Here is an 11773-nt window from a genome sequence, read left to right on the forward strand (position 1 = left end):
CACCACCTGGGGGCGGCCCGTCAGGAAGTCCAGTACCCAGTTGCACAGGGCGGGGTCGAGACCCAGGGTCTCGAGCTTGATGACGAGCTTGGAGGGCACTATAGTGTTAAATGCCGAGCTGTAGTCGATGAACAGCATTCTCACATAGGTATTCCTCTTGTCCAGATGGGTTAGGGCAGTGTGCACTGTGGTTGAGATTGCATCGTTTGTGGACCTATTTGGGCGGTAAGCAAATTGTAGTGGGTCTAGGGTGTCAGGTAGGGTGGAGGTGATATGGTCCTTGACTAGTCTCTCAAAGCACTTCATGATGACGGAAGTGAGTGCTACGGGGCGGTAGTCGTTTAGCTCAGTTACCTTACGTTGTTTAATAATTTAAAAATATTATCTAAAATCTGGTCCAACAGATACATTATGAAGTTTAATAATTTAAAAATATTATCTAACATCTGGTCCTAACAGATATATTACGCTGTTTAATAATTTAAAAATATTATCTAACATCTGGTCCAACAGATACATTACGTTGTTTAATCATTTAAAAATATTATCTAACATCTGGTCCTAACAGATACATGTATAATCATTTTAAAAGGCTCACCAATATGTCCTATATCTGTGTCTGATATGTTTTAAATTAGTTAGACTTTTTTCTATTTTGAATAGTGCACTGTTGGGTAGGGCAAGTTTAGCATTTCACTGTACTTGTGCATGTGACAAATTAAACTTGAAAATTGAAAGTAATTACTACTGTATGTTCCAGAGAGAGACCCCTCCCTCTCACCAAAAACAAACTGTACACAGTGCTCAGTACCAACACAAATCCTTTACTGCTTCCTTAGGTAACTAGGACATGGTTCACAGAGGACTAAAATGTTGAAATATATACTGTATATGATATGTATAATATGATATTTGATACAGAGCCCTAGTTACCCTCAGATTATTACAATACCCTAATTATTATTACAAATCAGCTTTTCTAATCATGAACATTGAGTGCTAATGATGCCAATTCTTTCTAACATTGTAGATCCACATCATCCATTCTCCTTGCAGGTCTACACTTATTGGAAGAATATGGACCACAAACACTGATGATGGAAGTATGAAGCATGACGGTAAGTCAACGAAAGTGAGATGTCATCAATGTGTCCCCTTGTGTGCCGTTGCTTGGTGCTGTGCCTTGGCCCTGGTCTGGGATTGTTGCTGGTTCTGGGCCCTGGTCAGTGCCTGGTTGAAGTCCTGGCCGAGGTCCCTGAGCTTTCTCTGCCAGTCTGAAGGTCTATCCTGACAGGGTCTCTTCACAAGTGGCCCACCCTCCTCCTCACCGTCCTCCTGCAGCTGGGCTGCACAGCGCTTCCTGGTGCGTGATTGAAATGTCCTCATCATGTCATTGATCTCTCTCAGACGCTGTGGGATACAGTTGGGATACAACGATTAGCAACACACATGACTAGATATGTACTGTGTATTTACGATGACCAGGCCTTTTGCTTTTCACAGTAATTTAAGTTAAAATATGTGTAATGTTAGTTAGGTTTCAGACAGGAAGTATAGAAGAGGGTCAGTTAGGGAACCGTTAGCAGGGTTAGAGAGGTATGTCCAACCTCTGACCTTTGAGGGGCTTCTGCTCACGTAGTAGAGGAACCCAGTGCGGGGGGAGGGGTGTGTGCTGGGCTTGTGGGGGGAGATGTAGAGGGAATGGTGGTTGGAGGGGCGGAGTCTGCGCAAGGATCCAATACGCTGGATGGGGTATGGCGAAAGGGGAGGGGTTTCAACCTGTGCATGGAAAAATGACCAGAATGTCGTCAGAATCTCTGGACAGTGATGAAAGCACTGGGCCTAGGAACAATACACTGTATCTGTACAAGGACTGCTCTTACTTCTATCAACCTGTAAGTACCAATGATGTTATACCTCAGTTTGGACATATTTGAGACCACCGGTAAAGTGTTTCCTATGTATTGTGTATGACGACTACTGACTCCATTAGGTAGTATATGAAAATGTCCCCTCACCCCGGCTATGGTCAGAGAGCTGGAGGTGTAGCGCAAGGCAAAGTCCTTCATCTGTTTGACATAGACGGTGTTGTAGAAATAGATGAGGTGTCCTCTCTCCTCCTGGTCCTGTCTACAGGGAGCTCTGCGTCCTGTAGGATGGGTGGGAGGGCTCTGGTAGGTAAGCAAGCTACTGCTGGGGTCTACATCAACTGGAAAACAGAGAAGCATCACATTCAAAAATCATTCTTCATTAAATAATTAGTTAATTCATGCATATTATGATGCAAACATATCCATGTGAATGTATATATTTTTCTATTTGTCTAACTGTTTTCTCTGTTGGATCCTCCAGGAGAGTTTTGTGAGGTCTTGGTTTTTCTCCCTGAGATCAGAACACTTCTGAATACCTGACAGAAGGACAATACAGACTTCATCAACTACACAATAACAAACAAGCTGGATTTAACTCATACACACAAAAGCAAGCAAAACATTGATCTCCTTACACAGTTGCTTGCTTGAGGCTGAGTCTTGTAGCACTGCATGATGAGCTTGAAAGGCATGTCCACTTTGGTTACCTGCATGAGCAACACACAGCATAAACAGGGAAATGAGGTAATATATTACATTATAATCATCAATACACAGCTGAAGAGGTATAGAAGGCTGAATGCCTTGCTGTCGATCACCCAAGTCATAAAACCATCTGCATTAAGGAAGTATAGCAAAACGTCTAGAGGAAAAGCAAATAGTGCTACCTTGGCCATGACATAGATGGCACACATGAGTATTTGGTCCAGGTGTCGGTCTAGCATGAGGTCAGTGTAGTGGACCAAGGAGTGTTCAACGCAGGTCCAGATCTTCATCCGCAGCGCCTCACAGATGTCCAGTTTAACACAGATGTCCCTCAGACGCATGCTCACCAGGTGGTAGACCTGAGACAGAGGGAAGGAGTATGGCCTTTGTCTTGTGGATCTTGTAACTAAATATCTAGGCTCATAGCATTCAGGCCAGCTCAGGCATGTAGGAATCTGAGTAAAGCCTACCTTGCGGAGGAACAGTGAGATGGAGCCCTTACTCTGGGTAGAGGGTAGAGGGTTCTGGGGCTGCTGGGTAGAGGTGCTGGAGACTTGCTGTGGAGGAATGGGCTGACCTACAACACTGAGGGTAAATGTGATGGCTCCCCGGTCGTTGGCAATGCCTGGGTGTGGAAGAGGTTTAATTGAACAAATAGCACTGGTTGTTGTGATATGTAAACAAGGTATATAACATGTTTATTATAAGATGTATTACATTATGTCAGTATTCTATTAGGGTTGTCATTTCTATGGCCATATTGGGTTTCATCTGAGGGATAGTCTTTACCTCGAACCGGTATGGTGACTGACTGGTCATTGTTGGTGGTGACAGTGGCTGATGCCATGGTGACAATGACAGAGGAGGACTGGGATGGGCTGACTGGGGTGGTAGGGCAAGCAGCCATCTTTGAGCCAGCAGGGGGTGAGCTGTAGTGTTCATGGTGGGTAATCGGGGAGTTCAGGTCATTTCCATGGATCCCATTCACAAGGGTTGAGGTCAAGTGTGAAGGGTTGGGAGGGACCTTGGCCATCTTGTCTGTGTCCTCTGAGTATTGGGGGAGCATCACCTTGAACACACATAGAACCATCTGTTACCTTAAGTTTGGGATCATTTTGTTTCCTCTATTGAATGGAACGACAGCCGCCATGCTGCCATATTAGACCAACTTGTTTTGAGTGCGCCAGCGGTGTTGCTCTATATATTTTGAGAGGGTGCACTGTATATTTTGCCCAGTTGACAAACAGGTGAATTTTAACCTTTGACCACTGACCTGATGGTATGCAGGCAGCTGTCCCTGACCCTTAGCAGCTCTGATCTGGTCCCAGAGTGGTGAGTCTCTCCTCCAGGCCAGACTCTCCAGGACCTGCTCCTCTATATGGGTCAGATGCCTGACCACACCCGGCAGCAAGCCCTCCTCAGCCCGCAGCACCAGCTCTATCACCTGGCACACACCACACACAGTAGAGGGTTAAACAGCACCTAAATAGATCACTAAGATTACAGTAGATGTGTTTGAACCCAGGACGTCTGTATGCCCCAAGACTGTGTAAGCCCTCTGAGCCCAAGCCTAGGCATTAGCTTGAGGAGCTAAGATAATGCTTCAGTTTTCAGGTAAGGTTACTTATCACATGAAACCACCTCCTTTACACTAAACCTACGATGTTACATTACAGTATGACATGTACTGCAGGTGTTTTGTGTAGATGTTACCTTGTAGAAGTCGTATGGCGCCAGGCTAAAGATGTCAATGACCAGGGGGAAGCTGCCTGGTGGCTGATGGGAGAAGATTACCATCTCCAGACAACAGGCCACTAGAGAGCGCTGGAACAGATCATGCTCCAGAATGCCCTGCCAAGAAACAAGTCATCAAGGACAACCTCTATACTATACATGTCTATACAACAGTGCCGCCAGAGGGAATTGTAACGTGAACGCGTAATGACACTAAACAGTGCAGTTCCAGTCATACACAGCAGAGGGCAGAGGACTCACTGAAAGGTCTTTGGCTCCCAGCCTCTTCCTTTCCTGATTGATGACAGCCTCTAGAACCCTGTAGTACAAAGCCTCTGTCTGGCTGGAGAACTTCACTCCTCTCTCTACAAACAACAGGAAGTTACTGAAATGTCAATGTATCAACACATGCATACACACAGACACAAACACACACACCTCTGTCTAGGCTGCGGTTCTCTTCCCATGGTTCCTGGTAGTGCTGGATGAAGGTGTGGAGCATGTCTCTCAGTCTAGTGGAGATGACCTCACTAGGGTTTCTGGCACAGGACCTAAACAAAATACACCTTAAAGAACCATACAGCCACTTTCCCACCCCCATAGACTACTGATAGATATTGCCCACCCATAGGTATATATCTAGGATAAGCTTCCTCCAAATCAGAACCAACTCCTTAATGGGAAGAATGTGTAACATAGTAAAATAACATGTGTTTTCTTACTCTTCTACAAACTCAACAGAGACCATAGATCACAGTGTACTCTACCATAGGCTACAGGCCCAAATACATTTCCCCTGCGGCACATTACAGTCTACTACAGTTACGTATGAGGCCCACACAGACACATGCCCACCATAGCTGACCTGAATGTTCTAGCCAGACTGTCACTGGGTACATGTCTCTGGGTTGCCATGACGACCTCCAGCCGCTCACAGCACCTCCGCTGGTAGATTATAGCTCCGTGTCAGTCAGTGGAGTAGCAGTGGACACCTGTACATAATGCATACACCAGGCAGAGGTTTGAAAACCCTTTAGAGCTGGTCTTCAGCTATGAGATGACAACGATGATGAACTACAAAAATACGATATTTCCTGTTGAAGAGGAATATTCAGATTTAGTGTTTTTGAATCTGTTTCTCAGTTTGTCTAGCAGTTCTACAGTTCTGCTGTGGAAGGATTCAGAGAGAGAGACTTCACCATTATTAAATAAATCAAAACTGGAACATTTTACATTTGGTTAAAATAAATGAGGAAATAATATTGTCCTGTGTGCTACCTACACTTAGAAAAAATGGTGCTATAGAACCTTAAAGGGTACTTCGGCTATCCCCATAGGAGAACCCTTTGAGGAACCATTTTGGTTCAAGGTAGAACCCTTTTGGGTTCCATGTAGGACCCTTTCCAGACCCAAAAAGGGTTCTCTTATGGAGACAGCCGTAGAACCGTTTGGAATCTTTTTTTCTAAGAGTGTACAGTACTGTTTATCCCTCCACTAGAATCCCCCATCCTTTAATAAAGACAGCTTCTCCATCCTAGAGGGGGAGATCATCATTTCCAGACCCAGGTAAATGTTCTAGTCTGTGGAGACCTAAACGCCTGAACTGAACAAGAACCTGACACTCAGAACACAGAAACTCCTGCAGTTCTGTCGCACGCTGGGTCTGTACATAGTCAACGGTAGGCTTCAAGGGGACTTCTATGATAGGTACACCTACAGCTCATGTCTTGGCAGCAGTACTGTAAACTACTTTATCACCGACCTTAACCCAGAGGCTCTCAGAGCGTTCACAGTCAGCCCACTGACACCCCACCTATACAAATGTATGGAATGCGGTGTTGGGGGAAAACATGTACACAAACAATGTGTACATGTACGCAGTTAAAATTAGCCTAAAAAATTGAGCCCCACCCTCTTCAACATTTATACCAACAAACTGGCGAGGGCTCAGTCTGAAGCACCCGGCCACACCCTACTAGACTCACTAGAGTCAAATGTTTGCTGTTTTGCAGATGATCTGGTGCTTTTGTCCCCAACTAAGCAGCACCTAGATCTTCTGCAGCTTCTGTGAGACTTGGGCCCTGACAGTTAATCTCAGTAAGACAAAAATAATGGTGTTCCAAAAAAGGTCCCGTTTCCAGCCACACAAATACAAATTCCACCTAGACACTGTTGCCCTAGATCACACAAAACAAAATACCTACCTTGACCTACACACCAGCACCACAGAAGCCCTCTATGGTTGTGAGGTCTGGGGTCCTCTCACAAACGAATAATTCACAAAGCCCAAATTGACTCTATGCAGAATTATGAAAAAACATCCTCATCAATGTAAAACGTAAAACTGCAAACAATGCATCCAGAGCAGAATTAGGACGACTCCAGCTAATGATCAAAATCCAGAAAAGAGCAATTCAATTCCACAAGCACCTAAAAGGAAGAGATTCTCAAACCTTCCATAACAAAGCCCTGACCTACAGAGAGATGAACCTGAAGAAGAGTCCCCTCAGCCAGCGGGTACTGAGACTCTATTCACAACAGGACAGCAACACAATTAGATCCAACCAAATCATGAGAAAACAAAAAGATAATTACTTGACACATTGGAAAGAATCAACAAAAAACTGAGCAAACTGGAATGTTATTTGGCCCTAAACAGAGAATACACAGTAGCAGAATACCTGACCACTGTGACTGACCCAATATTAAGAAAAGCTTTGACTATGTACAGGCTCAGTGAGCATAGCCTTGCTATCGAAAGGTCACCATCGGCAGACCTGACTCTCAAGAGAAGACAGGAGATGGAAACCTAGCTGCACTTCCTAACCTCCTGCCAAATGTAAGACCATATTAGAGTCACATACAGCGCATTCAGAAAGTATTCATACCCCTTGACTTATTCCACATTTTGATGTGTTACAGCCTGAATTCAAAATGGATTAAATTGATTTACACACAATACCCAATAATGAAAGCATGTTTTTAGGAATGCTTTCTAATTTATTGAAAATCAAATACAGAAATATCTAATTTACATAAGTATTCACACACCTCAATAGATGTTAGAATCACCTTTGGCAGCGATTACGGTCTTCCTGGGTAAATCTCTAAGAGCTTTCCACACCTGGATTGTACAACATTTGCACATTATTATTAAAAGCTCTGTCAAGTTGGTTGATCATGGCTATACAGCCAGCTTCATGTCTTGCCAGAGATTTTCAAAATTGTAATTAGGCCACATTTAATGTTGTCTTAGTAAGCAACTCCAGTGTATATTTGGCCTTTTGTTTTAGGTTATTGTCCTGCTGAGAGGTGAATTTGTCTCCCAGTGTCTGGTGGAAAGCAGACTGAATCAGATTTTCCTTTAGGATTTTGCTTGTGCTTAACGGCAGGTAGCCTAGTGGTTAGAGCGTTGGGCCAGTACACGAAAAGTAGCTAGAGCGAATCCCTGAGCTGACAAGGTAAAAATCTGTCGTTCTCCCCCTGAACAAGACACTGTTCCTAGGCCGTCAATGTAAATAAGAATACTTTGTATTCAGGATATAAAGTGAATTTCTTGGCCACATTTTGCAGTTATACTTTAGTTCCTTGCTGCAAACTGAATGTATGTTTTGGATTTTTTTTCTTTCTGTACAGGCTTCCCTCTTTTCACTCTGTCCTTTAGGTTAATATTATAGAGTAACAACAATGTTGTTGATTCATCCTCAGTTTTCTCCTATCACAGCCATTAAACTCTGTAACTGTTTTAATGTCACCATTGGCCTTATGGTTAAATTCTTGAGCAGTTTCATTCCTCTCCAGCAACTGAGCTGGGAGGGACGCCTGTATCTTTGTAGTGACTGGGTGTATTGATACATCCAAAGGGATATTCAATGTCTGATTATTTTATTTGACCCATTTACCAATAGGTGCCTTTCTTTGCATTGGAAAACCTCCCTGGTCTTTGTGGTTCAATCTGTGTTTGAAATTCACTGCTTGACTGAGGGACCTTCCAGATAATTGTACAGTATGTGTCGGTTACAGAGATGAGGTAGTCATTCAAAAGGTAGTCGTTCATGTTAAACACTATTATTGCACACAGAGTCTACGTAACTTATTATGTGACTTGTTAAGCACATTTTTACTCCTGAACTTATTTAGGCTTGCCATAACAAAGGGGTTGAATACTTATTGACTCAAGACATTTCAGCTCTTCATTTTTAATTAATTTGGTAACATTTCTAAAAACATAATTCCACTTTGACATTATAGGGTATTGTGCGTTGGCCAGTGACACAAAATCTCCAACTAAAAATTCAGGCTGTCACGCAACAAAATGTGGAAAAAGTCAAGGGATGTCAATACTTTCTGAAGGCACTATATTTCCCTCAGATTACAGACCCACAAAGAATTTGAAAACCAATCCAATCTCCCATATCTATTAGGTGAAATACAACAGTGTGCCACCACAACAGCAAGATTTGTGACCTGTTGCCGCAAGAAAAGGGCAACCTGTGGAGCACAAACACCATTGTAAATACAACCTATATTTTTCTGCTTATTTATATTACCTTTCGTACTTCAACTACTTGCACATTGTTACAACACTGTACATAGCCAGAAATATAACATTTCTATATTCTTTAAAAACTTTTGTAATGTTTATTATTCATTTCTGATTGTTTATTTCCCTTTCCTTTTTGTTTGTCTATTTCACTTGCTTAGGCAATGTAAACATGTTTCCCATGCCAATAATCACATTTGAATTGATTTGAAATTGATGGAGTAAAATAGAGATTGTGCTGATTCAATGGTAACTCAGTCTCCTCTCCACAGCGATAATCATTTGCACGTGTTCTCCATTTCTCTACAATGCCAAGTTACTATCACAGACTGTGTGAGTGTGTGGTGCACAGACGCTGCCTGGGGTAGAGGATCTCTCTCTGAGTGTGTGAAAATGAAGTTAAACTGGTTTTGTATATAAACCAGATATGTCAGTGAGTGGGGAGGTGGATGCTGATTCCGAACATGTTGTGTACTATATCTGAGGAATCATTCAAGTTATGGTAAGTCAGTGAGATACGCTGGGTGTGGTTATTGGGAAGGTATTTGAGGATGATGCTAGCAATGACTGTCGTTATGGGTTGCAGGTGATAATCAGTTTTACTTTTTCCACACTAAGGAGTGCCACTTTGGGTAGAGACCAACACAGAGAGAGAGACAGAGAGGGAGCGAGGGAGAGCAACAGAGAGGTAGAGAGAGAAAGACCAACACAGAGAGAGAGACAGAGAGGGAGCGAGGGAGAGCAACAGAGAGGTAGAGAGAGAAAGACCAACACAGAGAGAGAGACAGAGAGGGAGCGAGGGAGAGCAACAGAGAGGTAGAGAGAGAAAGACCAACACAGAGAGAGAGACAGAGAGGGAGCGAGGGAGGGCAACAGAGAGGTAGAGAGAGAAAGACCAACACAGAGAGAGAGACAGAGGGAGCGAGGGAGAGCAACAGAGAGGTAGAGAGAGAAAGACCAACACAGAGAGAGAGAGACAGAGAGGGAGCGAGGGAGAGCAACAGAGAGGTAGAGAGAGAAAGACCAACACAGAGAGAGAGACAGAGAGGGAGCGAGGGAGAGCAACAGAGAGGTAGAGAGAGAAAGACCAACACAGAGAGAGAGAGACAGAGAGGGAGCGAGGGAGAGCAACAGAGAGGTAGAGAGAGAAAGAGCAACAGAGAGAGAAATAGAGGGCTACAATCTAAAATGTAAGGTTATACCAGGTAAAGTTCTCGATATTCTGACGTGATTCATAACTGTACACCTGTAAATTACAGCCAGAGCCAGGCTGAGGCTGGACAGGCCAATGTTGAACCACATCAATTCCTGTGTTCTGTCAGAGTCAAACCTGTACACTGTGTTCCTATGCACTGTCACACAGTACACCACGAACATTGAATCTAAAAATACCTTCCATTCATTCCCTACGAGAAACCTTACTGTTCCAACCCCAGACACTGGCCAACAGGCCTGGGTTCAAATACTATTTGAAATCTTTCAAACACTTTAGCCGGGCTTGATTGAGCTTGCATGGCGCAATTGAACCAATAGAATAGTCATATAAGTGCAAACCCTGCTCATGTGGCATTACAGCCTTGTTCTAAAGCAAACGCTAAAAGTATTTGAAAGATTTCAGATAGCATATGAATCCAGGTCTGCTGGCCAACCTATCCCTCTCTCACTCTGCAGTATTGGGACGAAGCCTTGGTTGGCTTGGCTCTACTCCATCCACTACCAGGAAAATGGATTTAGCTCACCTCCCACTGAGTCAATTCAACCTTCCTATCTGTTCTGTGGAAGTTGATGGTTATAGTAAGGCTTTAACTCTGTCACTGTAACATCCCTCCTGAGAGCAAGCTACAGTCATAAGGGAGAGGTAGCTACTATGAGCCATGTGCTGGGTACTAATATTACTATGCATATGCTCTCACCCATGTGGGCTACACACCGGATGTGGGCTAGTGGCCCACCAACTGACAACATGCGTCACCAGCTGCCAACTCCTTCAGAATCAGTTTATATCATCTTACCCACCACCACCACCACACCTCTCGCTGTTCCCATGTTGGCTCTCTGTCACACTGCAATATCTTTAGAACTGACTGACTGCAGCGTCAGTGACAACCTCCAGAATACTTTTACTTTCTACAGGGGCACACACATCGTTCAAAATACATATACAACTAAAGTGCTTTGCATCCATTTCAGAGAAATGGAACAGAACAATGTTGCATTTTATCTTGGCAATCTAACAACCCCTACCAGCCACAAATCATACATGATCATCATCCATAATAACATCAGCTAGACACACATCAACCCAGAACAAACAACATCCTGTGACATGTTATTTCCTGTAGTGTTACAGAGACAAAGAGAGACAAAAGAGCTGCAGTGATGCAACAAGCTACTTACAGAGGCTCGTGAGAAGGATCTGATTCTGTTTTGTAGAGGCTTGGAGACACACTGCCTCTCTGCTTCTCTCTCTGTGGGACTAGCCAGGCTGAACAGCTGTGGGTGTGTGGGTGAGCATCAGAGCAGCACAGAGCAGTGAGCGCTACTATAAGTCTACAGGCAGGCAGCAGCAGGCTGCAGTGCACTGAGACAGAGAGGAAGCTGAAGCTCTGGCTCAGCCCATTGGCTCACAGCTCACAACAGACAAGCCCCAACTTGTCATCTGCAATGGGTTGCTATGATAAGAGGCCTGAGGGCTGAGACTCACAGAGCAACAAGCGCCCCCTGGGGTGGAGTAGGAACATAATAGGGCATAAAGGAAGCAGAAGAATAGCAGTACATTAATAAGTAATACTTTACAACAATATATACTAAATCAGTTTTGAAAATGACTTTTTAACCACACTGTTAACTGAGAACTTATAATCCTATATTTACAGTTGAAGTCAGAAGTTTACATAGACTTAGGTTGGAGACATTAAAA

General features: G+C 43.7%; 1 protein-coding gene across 2 annotated transcripts; it reads right to left on the reverse strand.

Moving 5' to 3' along the window:
- Nucleotides 1-803: 803 nt before the first annotated feature.
- On the reverse strand, nucleotides 804-11502 carry LOC109885596 (retinoblastoma-like protein 2). 2 transcript variants are annotated; one of them, XM_020477431.2, is made up of 14 exons: nucleotides 11251-11502; nucleotides 5176-5302; nucleotides 4749-4861; nucleotides 4572-4675; nucleotides 4290-4427; nucleotides 3850-4020; nucleotides 3366-3645; nucleotides 3047-3201; nucleotides 2759-2935; nucleotides 2507-2578; nucleotides 2329-2407; nucleotides 2019-2209; nucleotides 1615-1779; nucleotides 804-1410 (listed from the first exon to the last, which is right to left on the reverse strand). In XM_020477431.2, the coding sequence occupies exons 2-14, from the start codon at nucleotides 5223-5225 to the stop codon at nucleotides 1144-1146; spliced, it is 1962 nt and encodes a 653-aa protein (XP_020333020.2). In that variant the 5' UTR covers nucleotides 5226-5302; nucleotides 11251-11502; the 3' UTR covers nucleotides 804-1143. The 2 variants fall into 2 exon arrangements, with proteins under 2 accessions (XP_020333020.2, XP_031687084.1); XM_031831224.1 differs by having other exon boundaries at nucleotides 2329-2428; nucleotides 11251-11456.
- Nucleotides 11503-11773: the final 271 nt, after the last annotated feature.

Source organism: Oncorhynchus kisutch, linkage group LG8 (genome assembly GCF_002021735.2).
Source record: "Oncorhynchus kisutch isolate 150728-3 linkage group LG8, Okis_V2, whole genome shotgun sequence".
NCBI classification, from domain to species: Eukaryota; Metazoa; Chordata; class Actinopteri; order Salmoniformes; family Salmonidae; genus Oncorhynchus; species Oncorhynchus kisutch.

Coding starts and splice junctions, on each gene's coding strand:
- LOC109885596 (XM_031831224.1), bottom strand. CDS start 5,225: ATGGCAACCCAGAGACATGTACCCAGTGACAGTCTGGCTAGAACATTC. Junction 4,862..5,175: donor AGTCTGGCTAGAACATTCAG/GTCAGCTATGGT, acceptor TATTTTGTTTAG/GTCCTGTGCCAGAAACCCTA. Junction 4,428..4,571: donor TGGGAGCCAAAGACCTTTCA/GTGAGTCCTCTG, acceptor GTTTCTTGGCAG/GGCATTCTGGAGCATGATCT.